Here is a 17,841-nt window from a genome sequence, read left to right on the forward strand (position 1 = left end):
CGCTGACAGACAGCTAAACGGTCTAACGGTGCTGTTGCATGAAGGCCATTTCAATTAGCCATTTGCCACCAATTTACTGTTACGCTCATAACGATGTTTACCCTTTCGGAAAACAATTTATAACGATAAACGTTTTCTTTGTAAGCTAATTTAATCGCCACACGCGATCTCCCCAAAACGAAAGCCACAGAAAAGATAATCTACAAAAATGGCATACCATCATATCATCATACCCCTAAAAGTTCACAAAGAAATCGCTGCCCTGGCGATGGAGGTCATCGATTTTAATTGCCTTCGACCTATGTTTATGGACTCTTATGTGTTGGACTTTTACGACCTCGGCATGGGGGAGTAGTACACCCCACCGAAGTGTTATAGTGCCACGACTTTAATGGTTTTGCATTTAAAGAAAACACTGCGAGTATTGTGAAAATCTTAAGGAAAGGTATTTGAACGCCTTCGATTGATTCGATGGAGAAGAAACATGGCCAAACCCAGCAAATGGCTTTTCACTGTGTCTTTTATTTTCTATCTTTACATTTGTATATTCTTATATGTTATTTATTAATATTTTTATTCAGGTTTGCACTCGGGATTATCACAAGAATTTGAAGCCCTCTCCTGAAGCCAAAAGGCCATTAGAATGGCGTGCCTTTAGTTGGTAGCAAACAAAATCAAAAATTCAAAATACCCTCAAGCCAAAAAAATCCATATAAATATTAACAAGAAACCCGAAAATGTCTTAAGATTCAAAAAGGCTAAAAGACATTTGAAAGTGAATTTCTTGTGGGCCTGTTGGCTGGTGGCTGCTGTGTAAATATCCAAATTTGGTCACGACACAAGGCGGCTGTGTTGTTTAGTTTTTTTGGCATACTTTTCTGGCCATATGATACGTATCGTAACCAATCCGATCCGATCCGATCCGAACAAACAAGTTCAATTGGAGATTTGATTTGATTTGATTTGTTTGTTTGTTTGTTTGACTGCGACCCCACCGGCCCCCCGACTCGAGTGACGACAGCGGCAGTCAGAGAAAAGAGGGAGAGAGAAATAGGAGAGGGGAAGCCATCGACTCCGCCTTGGGAGTTTGGCAAGTTTCGGCTTCTTTTTGTGTGCCGTGTTGCAGTTGCATCTGCCTGGGGCACGGCACCGGGGCCACGCTGTGGCAGAGGCATTGCACATTTTTCGCGCATCCATTTCATTATGTAACTTGCAGTTTTTCTTTGGAAAACTTGCTGTTGCCGACGCCGCAGCCGCCGCCGCGGCTTTGCGGTTTTGCTGTTTTCCAGGCAGCTGGAAAATTGCGGAAATTTTGTTTTCGGGTTGCTTCCCTGCCGCGTCGCACGTTGCACATGGCTGCATTTTCTCGGCCGCCATTTGCATTTTTTGCACTGCGCGCTGGTGCTTTTTTTTTAATTTTTTTTCAACACTGTTATTGTTTATTTGTGACAGTCGCAGGCGAAGAAAATCGAATAAATATGTGGACTGTGGCTGCGGACTCATTTAATTAGTGGGTTGCGGTTGCGCCACTCGACAAACGAAAGACTCAGGAAACGAACTTGCCCGCGACTTGCGGGGAAAAATCGGAATTTGAATCTGAATTGCCGCGAGAGCATCAATCAACATCCCAGCCAACAGCAGGGAAGTGACTTCCTCTAACATCAACATGATTATGACTTAATTCCAAGTGATTTATTCGCAATTGTCTGCCGTCGGTCCATCCGAACATCGATCTATTATGGCATTATATGGCTATGGTTTTTCATATATTACCTATGGTATTATCTTATACTTAGTTTGCCTTCTCTCGCGGCTCAATAGATTGTCTGCCATTTGCGTCTTTCTGTATGGGAACTGTGTCTGTGAATTCACTTCTGGGTTCGGCCCCTCGCCGCTCTTAAACGGGTTTTAATTAATGCGATATCTCGTTCGGTTCGCTTGTTTATTTTCTATTCCATTCTAAGCCCATGTGCGGTCCGTTTTCTGGCATATCTTTATTTGCAGTCGAGCGGTGGCCTTTCTAAAAATTCGCACACTCAACGGGTGCAGGGTACACTCAGGGTGTTCCTCGGCGGAGTGCGGGCCGGCCAATGAGTCTGCGAAATTTCCGAGATTTAGCTAATTAATTGGATTCGGTTTTATCTGGATCTGGGCTCCAGCATTCTACAAAGGGGAACGAGAGCCTCGTTTGCCACAAACAACACAGTTTTTTTGATCAAATATAACTTATAAATAAATTATATAAATCCCATTTTACCTTTTCATAATTTTACCGAAAGATTTATTGCAATTTACGAAAATTGTACGCTCATAAATCTTTCACTCCGCTTAAACATAAATCTCCAGTTGCCAACAAGTAAATTATGTGGAGAGATGTACAGTACAGTACCCTTGATTTTATAACAATATTCGCTTTCACTTTCCATTTTTCCATTTAACGTCCTACAAGCTTCAGGGAGGAATGGGATCCGAGATCGGATGGGACATACATTCATACATTCTATGGAAACTTGCATAGAAATTAATTAGAGAAATAAATATAAAGACAATTGAGTGTCTCCCGCAAGAGTATGACTGTCTTCTACTGAATCGTTTCCTTGAGTGAATATCTTTTTTTGAGTGGTGCAAAACCGCAGCCAAGCTGTGCCGTCAAGTCGATGTTCAGAAACGCATTTCATTCAAACAGCTGCCATGCCATGCCATGCCAGGCCATGCGGTGGCGATGAATGACTCCGAATTGTTTGTCATTCGCTTAGATTTATGGCACATTCTCCGGCACATAAATCGAAGCTGAAGCTGAAACTAAGGCCTGGGGCCTAAAGCCGGGAGCAGCCTGCCGCCAGTGATCAGATCGGAGTGACGTTCGGGTGACCACACAAAGGCCAACCTGCCCGAAGGCGCTGAAGGAGGCGAAGCCCCGCAAGAGCAGGCACCCGGCACCCAGCACCCGGCACTCTGTGGGATGGGACGGAGGTGTCCGTAGTGTGCTGAAACTGCAACAAAAAATCAACCAGTGAACGAGAGGGACAGGCAATGAAAATAAATTAAAATTGCAGCCACTGACGACGACGACAGCGACAACGACGCGACGGTGCCTAATGCCAGGGTATTTGGGTCTGGGGACTGGGGACTGGAGCTGGGAACAGGCACTGGACAGCCGACAGCGGACAGTACCCATGATTGCCATGTCTGAGGCATTTCTAAGGCTGCTGCTGCTGCTGCATTAGAGAGGCCGCCGCTTGGAACGATGTCACATCGCCTGGGCTGGCGTTGCCGTTGGGCCTCTCCAGAAGAATGGGAATGTAAATGGCTAACCGAGCTCGGATATGAGCATGGGCCTAGTCACCGGCACCGGCATCGGCACCGGCGCCGGGATGGGTATGACCATGGCAAATGGAACTGGGTTAACGTCCGACTCGGCCGAGAGAAGCCCTACCAATCATACTTTGGATCGTTTTGCTTATACCCCAGCCGACAGGAGGATGGGCTAGGGAAGTTTCGAGATAAAAATTAAATTAAAACTCGGTTATAAGATTTCTTTCCTTTGGGCTCTGCCCTAGGATTTCATGGGACGCCGTGTTTGTTCAAAGATCCTGCCCCTTGCGTTCTGTTTTTAATCCCCCAGGGACATCTGGTCCCTGGCAGAAATATAATTTTATTGCTGCTTTTCCCCAAGGCCTGGGAAAAAGTCACGCAACCGAGAATTACGTTGCGTTTAGCATTTTTCACGCACTTGGCGCTCATTATCTGTGGAGCGAGGAGAGGAGTTTTGCCCGCAGTGCCGGAGGGGGGGGATCTGTGGCACGGAGAGGGTTAGCCACAGCCGCAGCCACTCCTCGGCTGAGTGCCACCACAGTGCCACTCCTCTCTGCCACTAGCTGTGTGGGCGTGACTGGTTGCGGCCTGACGCCTTCCAAGTTGAAGTTTTGTCAACAGTTGGCTTTTTGTTGTTGTTGGAATTTTTCGCGTTTGTTTTTGTTGTTGTTGCTGTTGTTGGAATACCTGTTGCGTGTTGCTTTTTGCATTTGTTGTTTTCTAATTGGCATAATTGCGGCTTACGGTTGTTGCCCGTTGGCCTACCCTTTTTGGAGGGTATTTGCGACTCGTACCAAATGTTTGCCTCCAATGCAGCAAGGGAAGCACATTTCACATCAAATATTTACATATTCTTGATCGCATACGTATTGGAGTGCTGAATATACTCGGTATTCAGTTCCATCGATCACTTTGGCACCGCCTCTCAGGTTTCTTCCGAAACATCAATGAAGAACATTCCGGTTCCCCATTTGAACTTCTCCAAGAGTTGACTCTCTAGTAATACAATAAATAGGTGTTTTTTTCGAAGTAAAATTGTATTTATTTACTTAAACATTTCGATGCTAACCAAACCCTGAGTGTCTTCTACTTTTATTACTATTTATTTCGTACGATATATAATATATGTGTGTACATAATGGTAAGGGTATCCAACGCCTCGGTCACTGCCGAAAGAGTCTTCCTTTGCTGTTGTTGGTGATGTTGCTTTGTGGCTGCATTCTCGCATGCCTCGGAGGTGGGTGTGTCGCTTGCCGGCGTCGCTGAATTATGGCCTAACCTGAATGTGGCTCTCCTTCGCCTCGTACCGTTCGTACCCTTCCTACCCTTCCACAATTCCGCCTCGTTGCCTGCCTAAGCGGGGGGCAGAGAGAGAGAGAGAGAGGGTGGGTTAGTGGCTCTGTTTTAATTAAAAAAATTACATATGTGGCGCTCGCTGGCTGGCGATTTATGTTAAGCGACGATTAGAGGCAAAGCCACCCCACTCTTGGGTCGGGTCTTGGCTTAGATTCAGACCTGGCCTGGCTGGGATCTGGCCGCTGGGCGGAGGCAATGGGTAATGGGAAATGGGCAAGACTACCTCAATTAATTTTGGGTTAAGTGCGGCTGTTGCTGTGGAGATTTTCGGGCGTGATAAGCGGTTGCGTCAGCAAGCCGCATTTCTAATTGCCCCGCAGATTGGGGGAGTGGGTGGCTATCCAGTGGGGGATACGACTATCTGGTTAATTGCCGAATCGAACGACCGGGAATTTGTTAAACAGTTGGGGCAATTACACGGCCAGATAAGATCACAGAGGAAAGGAAAGGGCACACGGTCCGTAGGGGGACACGCTTTGGACAGAGGAACGCTAGCAGGGGGTGCCATAAGGTCCTCCTATGAGGCATCAGTCTGTGAACCATCAGTTCCGTATAATCAAATATGTACAAATCAATATATAGCGCCAACCTCTTGAGATATCAACTCCAAATGAGCGCCTAAACGTTTACTCAACAATATTTGTTCAGAGTCTTAGAGTGCTTAGTGTTTTCATTGCTATCATTATATCAAGGGTATAATCAATTCACAGATCCAGTGGTGGATCACATTCGTTGGGTGTTTTGATAGCTCCAGTGACCCAAACGTTGATTGCAGCAACCGCAAATGAGTTGGGCCCCAGAGAAGCAAACAATTAACATTGATAAACCCATAACTGCTGATCCCCCCAGAGGTCTGCGGCCATGTACATTTGTACATCTGTATCTTCGAAGTGATTAAGGCACGAGTGTGAGAGTATCTGTATCTGTATCTATATTAAATGTAATTGCAGTGAGGTCAATCGGCACGAGTGCACTTGAGAAGGGCACACACATCGCGTTCGGGGAATGCAAACTGTGCAGCTTTGTATCTGTATCTGTATCTGTGTCTTTGAGTGGAAGATAAAGATAAATCAGCCGGCTAGTAGATCATAAAAGCAAACACTCAAACTCGGGCAAGTTGAATCGTTAAACAGCGACGACCTTCGGGGACGAGTATTCGAGTATTCGAGTATTCGAGTTTTCAACTATCTGAATAACTGACTTTTTCAGACTCGTGTCGACTCGACTCTGCTCGATTCATTCCCACGCCTTGATGCCACATTTGCGGCTAATAAATTGCTGGGGCAAATACCTCTCTCTGGGCTGGGCGTCATATCCCCAGCACAAGCGGATTGAACTGTTCCAGAGCTAGAGAGGTACATCTATTGTTTGCACTTTGTTATTTTTGACATTTTGCTGCTAATTGTTTTCTGGCGGCCACTGACCAATCACACTCGGCCCCAGTGAGTGCTCGACCGGAAATGATTGACCACCAAAGAATTTCTCAGTTATCACAAGAACACAATCCAACCATCAATTACGAGTATGCGAGTATCTAACGAGTGTTTAAAGATTGGCTTTTCGAAAGCTGCCTCTTTGTTCCGAGACACAGACAATGAAAACACTTTGTCGCCAGAGACCACTTTGGTTTTGTTTTTCGGCTATGGCTTTGCGTGCTAAGAGCTCGACATTGTCTTCTACTTCCACGGCGGGTGGTGTTTACTGTGGGGCCAAGCCCAGGACCAATGTGGCTCATTGTCACGGCGCTTTATGGTGTCAGCACTCGCTCTACGATGATGTCACATCACACATGACAAACGGTTCACGTCATCCCAGATGCACCTTTCAACTCTCCCACTCCCAGTCCCAGTCCCAGACCCATTGCCAGTCCGCATCTCGAACTCGCATTGTATGCAAATCTTTTCTCATCTGTAAAGTTGTTAATTAATTGTCGCTTAGCTGTTTATTATTTTTGCATTTTCCGATTACTGATGATCGAATGATTCATTGTCCAGTATAGATTTATGATTCCGCGGCTTAAGTATTTCCCCCAAAGGAATTATAAATTCTATGGGGGTTCCCATTGGCTATGGGGGAGGTAGTGGAATGATTAATTACATTGCAAATCTTGAATTTTGATTTATGTTGAATGATTCTTCATTTAATCTTTAATTGAATGTGTATGGGATGGTTTGACTTCTAAAAAGAGTCTGAAAACACCATTGGAAGGAACTCAACTGGATGCCATTTAGTTGATAGTTTGATAATAAACTCTCAATTTTATCTAGTCTGGTATCCATAAAAGATGGCTGTCTAAAGCACCACCGAATGTAAATTGAATGAAGCATAAACCGGTACAGAATCTGGTTAGGGATCACGTCTTACATATTGTTACGTTGCAATTCGACTATGCGATAAGCTAATGGGGGTTTAATACACCCGGAATCCAGTTGGAAATGAAATCCAGTTCATAATTGGCGCACAACTGGTCCAAACATGACTCTGCACTTGGTAAAAATACCGCCAAGTGGGAAATCTTTTGCGGAACTCGATTTTTACTACTTCCAAATTGCAGATCGAAATGCATAACATGGATGATCCAAATGGGATTCTGAACGTTGAGAGAGAATACGGAAAGTACAGTGTCCCCAGTAGTACATCTATCGGGGGTTTGGTCAGTTGGAATCTTAATTATTGTTGGATTGTATTGGTATTCATTAGCCCACAGCTCGCTTTCATTTACACTCACCGCCAGAGTCGTAGATACTTGTTGATAGTCGTAGATGATAGATTGCTAAATGTTCAATTAGCATTACGAGTGCGACTGTGTTTTTTTTTTGTTTGAGCAACAACCGCGTGGCTGAGTTACACGGAACTAACGATGTCTCTGGCTCTGGCTCTGACCACAACACAACATTGTCTCAAATCAACTTATACAACAGACTTTTACTACCCGCGGCACAGCGTGGCAAGCCATTACCAGAGATTTGCCTGGGTCCCGGTGTAGCATAGCCCAAGACATAATGAAATTGAAATGTTTGGGGGGGAATGCTGGCCTGGCCTGGCTCATAAATTACATTTAATTATCTGTGCGATAAGTAAGCACAAGATTGTATTGTATTGCACCCGAACTAACGACTATATCGATCTCTTCCATTCCATTGCAGAACATACTCGACAGATTCAATCCGGGTGCCAGGCAGCTGATCGCGGCGGGCAAGAGCTACCTCAAGGCGTTGCATGGTAAGTAATACTCTCGCATCGCATCATAATTGACCACACCAGCGACCGGGGGACAGAGGACCGATGGGGAGCGGGGGAGGGGGGGACAGATGGGGAGGCCCATTGTCTGCACTATACAGTTAACTAATTTGCAATGCATTCCGTGCCATTTCATGCAACAGGTGCCGCAACCGCCTCGCGTCTATTCAATGAAGCATTGGCCAAGATTGCAATGAACGCCCAGCAGAGCGGAACGGGCGATATTGGTAAGACTCCACTCCACGCCAGCAAACCGAAATCCCCCAATGGGTACAGCGAGTGATGTATGCGTTCTGTTCTCCCCTTTAGGTTCGGCTTTGATGAGCGTTGTGAACGTCAACAAGGACATACAGGAGCAGCAGATGAATATTGTGAGTACTAATCGATTGGACTGGAGGAGAGCTTGGGCCCTGCAACACTCACCCGAAAATACTTACAGCTGAAAGCCTTCTATGTGGATCTATTGGTGCCATTGGAGACAAACCTGGAGAAGGACACAAAGGTGGTGCAGCACGAGCAGAAGAAGTTCATGCAGCAGCACAAGGTGCGCATGGACAGCTACCAGAAGGCCGTCTCCACCATGAAGAAGCAGCGCAAGAAGAAGGCCACGCCCGAGAACACCGAGAAGGAGCTGAGGGTGAGTGGTCCGAGCGAAAGATCGAAAAGATCGGGCTAATCAAATGGATTTCCCCACAGAGCCTGCAGGTGCTCGAGGACCAAAAGAAGAAGCTGGATGTGTTCTGCGATCAAAGCTACAAGAATGTAAGTTCATTGGCTCTGGCCGAATCGTTGCATTGTGCACTGTGTGCTTGTGCATGTGCGTGTGCGTGTGGTTCCTCCTCCTCACGATTGATTCCCTTTCGTTGCTTGCGTTGCCACTTCCGTTCAGGCCATGACACAGGAGCGACGTCGCTATGGGTTCGTCTTGGAGCGCCAGTGCTCGATCGCCAAGCACTGGATGGCCTATCACACCACCGGGAAGACGGTAATTGATAATAATTTCGAAAATTGGCAAGAAATTGCCGCTTCTCGTGAGATCATTCCGCCGTCCGCGTACGAGAGCGGCTACAGCAGCAGCAGCAACAACAACAACAACACGAACATGAGACGCCTGGTGAGTAATGCCCCATGCCCCATGCTCGATGCCCCAACCGATTGGGCGCTAACAACTCTGTTAACCATTCAACCCAGGAGCGCATCAAAGACGGAGACGACGACCAGGTCCACACCCAGCTGAAAAAGTCGCGGAGCATCGACGCCCCCTACGGGGATATGCGCACCCTGCACGAGCGTGAGAACATCGGCGGAGTGGGGTCATCGCACTATGCCCAGAACTCGCTGCCACGCGCCAAGTCCGACTTCAATCTGGCCCTCGTGGGCACTGGCCTAGGCTCGGGTAAGTGGATAATGCTAGCTGCTAGCTGCTGGACCAGTACAAGATCCTCTCCTCCCTTCGGTGCGCAGGCAACAAACACAAGATCATCGAGGAACACTTGGCGCCACATAGCGACGATCAGCGCGGGGACCAGCGTCCGCTGGTCAAGGCCCTCTACGCCTACATGCCCTCCGGGGAGAACCAGCTGTCCTTCGAGGAGGGCGACCGCATCGCATTGGTGGGCGGCAAGGCCAAGGGCTGGCAGTTCGGCGAGAACCTCCGCACCCAGCACTTTGGCTGGTTCCCGGTGGCCTACACAAACGCGGTTGATACCGGCGAGGTGGTGCCCTCCACCGGCAGGCGGTACGAGAACATGCACATGAGCTACGAGCGCAACGGAGCAGGGATCGGAATGGGGGCCGGAGCCGGTGGAGGTGTAGGTGGCGGTCCCGGTGCCGGTGCCGGTGGTAGTACCGGTGGAGGTGCCCTGCGCAGTTATCACGACCAGAAGCAGCAGCAGTACATGTCGGATGCCCAGCTGGAGCTGATGGACAACGATGCCACGTACAGGAGGAGACGCAACCACAGTGCCGAGGAGTCCTCGCCCACGCGCATGTTCGGCGACACTCTCAAGCAGCAGAAGAAGTACCGCGCCGGCTCCGGGGCGAATCCACGCCCGGGCCCACCGCCCACACTGCCGGCACCCGTGCCCACCGGGCAGCAGAGCCAGTCCTCGAGGATGCTGAACAGCTCGCAGAGCTTCTGCGCCACCAATGGAGTTCCGGCCGCAGTCGAGAGACGCAAGCAGAAGCTCCTGAACGGAGCCCAGGTACGGATGGGGATGGGGATACCTGTGATCCAAGATTCTAGTTAATATTCTCCCCCTCTGCCCACAGAGCTCCATGAGCCATCCATCGGGCAAGTCTGGAGTGGCGGCAAAGACCTCGCTCCACAGCAGCAACGACAGCGGCTTCGCCAATGAGCCGCCCCCGCAGCCGGAGGTGGACTACTCGGATGAGGAGACCGCCACGCAGCGTGTGCCCATTCGGTAAGTGGAAACGATATAGTTTGGAGAGCAAATGCGGGCAGGAGGGGAGCACTGTACCCTGTGAATTGCTAGATCTTTCCACCTGTTTGCTCTCCAAAAAGCCCCGCAGCATTCCGGCATTCTTCTTGGTTGTCACTAATCCGTAACCATTCTTCGATTCCATCCCATATGCATATAAACGTACTATGCCATGCCTGAGTTTTTGCGCTAGATTTGATCGATTTAATTTATTTTTCGTTTGCTTCTTTACCTCTCTTGTTTTGATTTCATGTATCGCCATCCTTATCCTTTCTTGTCATCCCCTGTGTTAACCCCACGCACCCACACGACCACACGCCCACCCAAACGACACATCCCCACATCCGCGCCACAAACGACGTACGTGCCAAAGGCGCCGAGCCGATACCAACTCGCACACGCACACGCACACGGTGCCCCGGGACGTGGCCTCGTGGACCCTGAACCGGAACTTCCGCAACAGCGTGGACAGCCAGATGGACGACAAGAGCATGCACCGGCTGAGCCGCCAGAACGGGGTCGGAGCTGGCAAGATGCGCTACGATCTGATTGCCTCGGATGACGAGATCCTGCAGGCCTCCAGTGCGGGCCTGAAGCGGACCAAGTCGTTCTGGAAGTTCGGAGGAGGACGCAGTGGCGAGGACATCCTGGCTGGGATGTCGCTGTGGCAGCACCGGGATCTGGTGGCAGCACCCAATCTCGAGGAGATGCGAGACCGCGAAGAGGCGGAACGCCGCTCGGACGAGGATCGCAACGTCAATGGAAACGGCAGTGGCAGTGGCAATGGCAATGGTAATGGGAATGGAACGCTGACCAAGTCGCACAACTCCAGCTCGTCGCAGGAGAAGCGGGGACGCAAGGACAGCCTCACCAGCACGGAGGCCTACGGGGATGAGGATGAGAACATCTATGGCGTGAGTCAGCCCCCTCAGCAGCACCACCAACAACAACAACAACAGCAACAGCAGCAGCAGCTGCAGCAGAGGAGCAGCTACACCCCCAAGTCGCGCATGAAGATCATGAAGACCATTGAGATTGACATCGAGGAGCCCACGGAGAGCGAGCGGCTGAGCACAATGCGCCGTGGCCAGTCCCAGTCCCAGATGCAGCAACATCAGCAGGCACAACCACACCGTAAGTTGGACAAGCAGGGCTCTGGGTCCTCCTCGACGCCGCAGCACAAGACGCAGACCCTGAGCCGGTCCAAGCCCTCCCAGCAACAGCAGTTCCCCCTCTCCACCGACGAGGGCGAGAGCGATGAACACGGAACGCTCAAGTTGAGCGACGTGAACAACTTCTTCGACGACATGCAGCACGACGGAGGTCCCAGCAAGGGTGGACACGGACATGGACACGGCCACGGACTGGTCATGAAGACGGTAAAGCGCCAGGACATCCTCAAGCAGTACTACACCAGCGAGGACGACGAGTCTGACGCTGAGCTGAAGTCAACCAGCTCCGATCCTTACGACTGCATCGTCATCAACGATCATCTGGTGCGCAAGGACGACAAGCTGCGCCGCCAGCACCATCAGCAGCAGCAGCAGATGGAGTTCCACACCTTCCGCTCCTCCACCTCCACCACAGCGACCAACACGCTGAAGAAGTCCTCCTCCAAGGAGCAGGACAGCACCTTGACCCGCAACTCCGCAGCAAATGCAAGTGCACCCACGGCCACCATCCTGCCGCGCACACGACTCCTCAAGTCCTCCTCCGCCAGCCACAGCAACAACAACAACAACAACAACAGCAGCAGCAGCAACAACCACAGCCACAACAACAGTGCCACGCTGGAGAGGAGCTCAAAGGCCCTGACGGGCAACAAGAGCTACGGCCCGTGGTACGACTTCTGGGACCAGGAGCAGCACGGCATCACCGGACAGAAGTCGGCGAGTGCCAAGCTAAAGTGAGACTGGTCGCCAGGAGCAGTATCAGGATCGGGACTGGACTGGACCAGAGCCATGCCAAGAGAATGAAGTTTCGCCGTTTTCTTACCGGATAAGAAAATGCGCAGAGAGCGTGAAAGATGGCCAGGAATACGAGATTACCGCTGAGGAATGAATGAAAGAGCCCATATCTCCAGTTGTTCTCCTATTCCTGCATCATTCTGTTTAAATTTGAAGATAATTCTTAGATATATTTTAATGCCAGACAATCTTTCACTGGCAAGGCAATTTTTGTTTTTTTTTTATTATGTACATACATAATTAATATTATACATATTTTAGTTGTAAACTGTATCTAAAGAACCAGTCCATAAGGAGGAAGCTTCATGGGTAACATGGGCACCGTACCGTACCGCCTCCTCATTGCAAACTTTCTTCGCTTTCTGTGCAGCAAAAGGCCCCACAGCGTGGGGCTGCATTCATTCTCGGTCGCCTGCCACACAATCGCACTCGTCTCCACATCACTGAATTTGTTTTCGTTTAGATCTAAGCCCGTCCAAGCATTATGTTTCACTCTGTTAGTCCGGGGTCAACTCTATTGCACGAGCCTGTTGTCGTCCCCGCCCCTGTACATGTAATCAAAGTAATGCGAATGTCATTTGCCTTTCTAGCAGGCGCGGTGTGTACCGCAACTTTTCAATAGATTACTGAAAGCCAGACACAAAGTCCTGTAACGGGTGTGCGACCCATCCCCAGCTAGCCCCATCCCACACGTATTAGCTTGCACCTCTATCCACCCGACCCGTAAGTAGAGGCGCGCTTGAAGGGTGCACGCTGGCACACTCTCTACTGGACAAGTGCCCTCCTCTTTTGCAGAGCCTCCCAGTTTGCCACAGTCAAGCTGCGACACACCAAGACCAACGATCGCTCCGCACCAATGATATATCGGAGTGTGAACAAGTAGCAACGACAGCGGAAGGTGGAGTTTCTGTTGTGACCAGCCAGACAGCCAGCCAGCCAGTCGCCCAGTCGCCCAGTCGCCACCTGAGAGCTCCAGCCACACACACCACACACACACAAAAGCGAATAAACCTACGAGCATAATATACAAATCTTACATATTATATTATTGTCGCATCTTAAATTAATATTTACTTAAATTAGATGGTTCTCTGTTCAGTTGCTGCTGGGCCTGGAGTTTTTTTTGGTAGTCATTAAGTTGTACTGTTTGTTAACATTATGTTTGTATGTACTTGTATGTTAAAGTTCGACATGTCTATTCAATTATTACGCCGAATAAACAAAGTAAAGTAAACACCTAGATCTTTAAATTTGGCAAAATTTGCTAACTTGACGGTCTACGCCCAAGTCTTGCAGGGTCTTTCGGTTGAGGGGGTCTCGAGTCTCCTGCAGCACTTTGAATACCTGGTAAATTAAATCCTCGGACATCACGTTCCCCACTTGGAGTACAGCCAGATTTGGACATGCTTGGAATACGACTAACAGCTGTGAAGATAGTAATACTTAGCCGTGCAAGGTTTTTCAACTCCTTCAAGTGGTATATGTAGCTGGGCTTGAAGTAATACAGGTCCAGATCCTGCCGACTGACTATTTGAGCGATTTCATCGACTTCATCATATCCGTATCGTATCGTATCTGCGATACCGATTACCAAATAGGCTCACCATCGGTACCTCCTCCGCGCGTGATTCCGCCGTAGCTCCTCGACCTCTCGGGAGTTCCAAGGGGTGTGCTCCTGGCTCCGTAATACCGCTGCTGTGTCACTGAGTCGACAATGTGGCGTCCCGTCCGCTGCAACAGGGACCAGTGATCGGCGGCGGAATTGTTGGTTCACGCCGACAGCAGCCCCCCATTCATACGCCGCCGAATCAAACGCTGGGCTTTAGCTTCGAGATGCGTAAGTGAATCAGTTTATAATTGTGGATACATTTTAAAATCTATCTTCCATCACAGATGACCAATGAACCATACGCTTTGCCACAAACCGAGTCGTGTCTAATTTCCCCCGCCGTACGGAGTCCTATCAAAGTATCTCAGCCACACAGAATCGTTGTGTGTATCTTTGCAAGATTCGAACCCAACAAGCCATCGTTATCCTTCGACCTGGCCATCGACAACAAGGACTTTGACTACGGCAATCAAGGGAGGAGCTACGCGGGCTACTAGACTCTAGATAGATCTCGTTTTTGTTAGGTTTAAGGATATACGCGTACCTATATTTAGATAGTAGATACAAATCTTTTCCACTTGTTTCTTTATTTTTACTAAGCTAAGTTTTTCTGAATAAAACTATTAAATAATAATCCTTTATCCTGGAAACTATCCTGATTATCCCGATCGGTTCACAAATGGCGGAGAAAACTAAATAGTTTTGATTGCGGAAAATGTCCTTGATCCTTGATAAGGACTCCATCAAATCAGGGACATCTTTTCGATCACAGGAAACAGGATATATATTTCTTGGGAAAATATCCTTGCTCCTTGATAAGGACTGCATTAGATCAAGGATGCTATAAGGGAGAAAATAAGATATATATGTCTGGGGAAAATATCCTTGATCCTGGGTCCTTGATGTGGACTCCATCAGATCGGGATAATAATTATAATTGTAATTCTTGATTTTTATTGAATAACTATTATTATAATTGTTATTCTTGATTTTTATTGAATAACTATTATTATAATTGTTATTCTTGATTTTTATCGAATAACTATTATTATAATTGTTATTCTTGATTTTTATTGAATAACTATTATTATAATTGTTATTTGACTTTTATTGAATAACTATTATTATAATTGTTATTCTTGATTTTTATCGAATAACTATTATTATAATTGTTATTTGATTTTTATTGAATAACTATTATTATAATTGTTATTCTTGATTTTTATCGAATAACTATTATTATAATTGTTATTTGATTTTTATCGAATAACTATTATTATAATTGTTATTCTTGATTTTTATCGAATAACTATTATTATAATTGTTATTTGATTTTTATCGAATAACTATTATTATAATTGTTATTTGATTTTAATTGAATAACTATTATTATAATTGTTATTCTTGATTTTTATTGAATAACTATTATTATAATTGTTATTTGACTTTTATTGAATAACTATTATTATAATTGTTATTCTTGATTTTTATCGAATAACTATTATTATAATTGTTATTTGATTTTTATTGAATAACTATTATTATAATTGTTATTCTTGATTTTTATCGAATAACTATTATTATAATTGTTATTTGATTTTTATCGAATAACTATTATTATAATTGTTATTCTTGATTTTTATCGAATAACTATTATTATAATTGTTATTTGATTTTTATTGAATAACTATTATTATAATTGTTATTCTTGATTTTTATCGAATAACTATTATTATAATTGTTATTCTTGATTTTTATCGAATAACTATTATTATAATTGTTATTTGATTTTTATTGAATAACTATTATTATAATTGTTATTTGATTTTTATCGAATAACTATTATTATAATTGTTATTTGATTTTAATTGAATAACTATTATTATAATTGTTATTCTTGATTTTTATTGAATAACTATTATTATAATTGTTATTCTTGATTTTTATTGAATAACTATTATTATAATTGTTATTCTTGATTTTTATTGAATAACTATTATTATAATTGTTATTCTTGATTTTTATCGAATAACTATTATTATAATTGTTATTCTTGATTTTTATCGTATAATTATTATTATAATTGTTATTCTTATTGAATAATTATTATCCCATCTCGGAATTTTTTAAATTTTGGAGCCCCCATACGTATGCACCTTTTGTTTGCATTTTCTAAAGTTGCTTGCTGCTGATTCTGTTCGTCTGGTATCTCATCCAGATTTTGGCCATTTGACGCGAGTTTTTGTTTGTTCGGTGGCGCCTTCGTTTTTCGTTTCGTTATTTGTGGGCCGATCCGGGCATGCGACGGCTTCCTGTGCTCCGAAAATGTCCCTGATTTAATGAAGTACTTTTCAAGGACCAAGGATATCAAGGAGATTCGAATGTGCAAATCATTCGAATATTTGTATTTTCTGTACGCTATATCCCAGCTATACGGCAGGCGATCGGCGCGTGGCATGTCTCTTCGTGATCGGGAGAGTCCTGCCAACCGACTGCCATCTTAGAAGAGGACATCCATTTTCTCACGATTTTCGCAAAAAATCATGATGGTTACATCATTAAATTTGCAAAAAATCGGCCTCATTTTCGTAGTCGAGATTTTGGTGCCGAACGACAGTGTGGATCCCCACGATCCTGGGAAAGTGGGTCCTGCACCGATCTGGCGCCATATATCTGACTTATAGCCTTCCGAAGATTTGGATGTGCAAATCATTCGAATATTTGTTTTTTCTGTACGCTATATCTCAGCTATACGGCAGCCGATCGGAGCGTGGCGTGTCTCTTCGTGATCGGGAGAGTCCTGCCAACCGACTGCCACCAGAAAAAGGGACATCCATTTTCTCACGATTTTCGCAAAAAATCATGATGGTTACATCATTAAATTTGCAAAAAATCGGCCTCATTTTCGTAGTCGAGATTTTGGTGCCGAACGACAGTGTGGATCCCCACGATCCTGGGAAAGTGGGTCCTGCACCGATCTGGCGCCATATATCTGACTTATAGCCTTCCGAAGATTTGGATGTGCAAATCATTCGAATATTTGTTTTTTCTGTACGCTATATCTCAGCTATACGGCAGCCGATCGGAGCGTGGCGTGTCTCTTCGTGATCGGGAGAGTCCTGCCAACCGACTGCCACCAGAAAAAGGGACATCCATTTTCTCACGATTTTCGCAAAAAATCATGATGGTTACATCATTAAATTTGCAAAAAATCGGCCTCATTTTCGTAGTCGAGATTTTGGTGCCGAACGACAGTGTGGATCCCCACGATCCTGGGAAAGTGGGTCCTGCACCGATCTGGCGCCATATATCTGACTTATAGCCTTCCGAAGATTTGGATGTGCAAATCATTTGAATATTTGTTTTTTTCTGTACGCTATATCTCAGCTATACGGCAGCTGATCGGAGCGTGGCATGTCTCTTCGTGATCGGGAACCGCGTTATGCCATTCTGCAACATTGCCGGTTGGGTGGTGTGACCGTTACGGTATATATTATCAATTTCATCAATCTATTAAATTTAATTTTTAAAGGTATTTTTAAGAAGGAAGGATTTAGCAAGTTCCATACACAGGTTTTTTTAATTTTCGTTTTCAAATCGTACTTACGTGCAGCATTTATTCTAATGCATTTCATATAAATCCTTTCGCTCACTCATTTTCAAACAATTTCTATTTGGCGCTAAAATTTGGTGGGACTTGCTCTCTTTTTTTTTGGGATTTCATATCAATCTGAGAAAAGGTCTTTATCTATTTATTTACGTTTTTAAACCGTATCTTCATATTAAATTAACGGAATAGGGTATACAAATATCCGTACTCCGGTTGACAAGCTACAAGCTATTCGTCAGTATATTTACGGTGCATATTTAATAAGAGACGGTATATTTTGGTATATTTCTGAGGGAAAAATCC

General features: G+C 45.9%; 1 protein-coding gene across 3 annotated transcripts in view; it reads left to right on the forward strand.

Moving 5' to 3' along the window:
- LOC108151770 (brain-specific angiogenesis inhibitor 1-associated protein 2) overlaps positions 1-13,559 on the forward strand; it is a 31,430-nt gene extending 17,871 nt beyond the window's left edge. The window contains exons 3-12 of one of the 3 annotated variants that reach the window (XM_033387134.1): positions 7,818-7,893; positions 8,055-8,138; positions 8,221-8,282; positions 8,351-8,548; positions 8,608-8,673; positions 8,801-9,025; positions 9,103-9,307; positions 9,376-10,115; positions 10,183-10,334; positions 13,115-13,559. In XM_033387134.1, coding sequence (XP_033243025.1) covers positions 7,818-7,893; positions 8,055-8,138; positions 8,221-8,282; positions 8,351-8,548; positions 8,608-8,673; positions 8,801-9,025; positions 9,103-9,307; positions 9,376-10,115; positions 10,183-10,334; positions 13,115-13,202 — 1,896 coding nt within the window. In that variant the 3' untranslated portion in view covers positions 13,203-13,559. Of the gene's footprint in view, positions 1-7,817; positions 7,894-8,054; positions 8,139-8,220; positions 8,283-8,350; positions 8,549-8,607; positions 8,674-8,800; positions 9,026-9,102; positions 9,308-9,375; positions 10,116-10,182; positions 10,335-10,725; positions 12,403-12,909 lie in introns of those variants that run through there. The other 2 variants (XM_017280616.2, XM_017280615.2) reach the window with 2 other exon arrangements.
- Positions 13,560-17,841: the final 4,282 nt, after the last annotated feature.

This window comes from Drosophila miranda, chromosome XR (assembly GCF_003369915.1).
Source record: "Drosophila miranda strain MSH22 chromosome XR, D.miranda_PacBio2.1, whole genome shotgun sequence".
NCBI lineage: Eukaryota > Metazoa > Arthropoda > Insecta > Diptera > Drosophilidae > Drosophila > Drosophila miranda.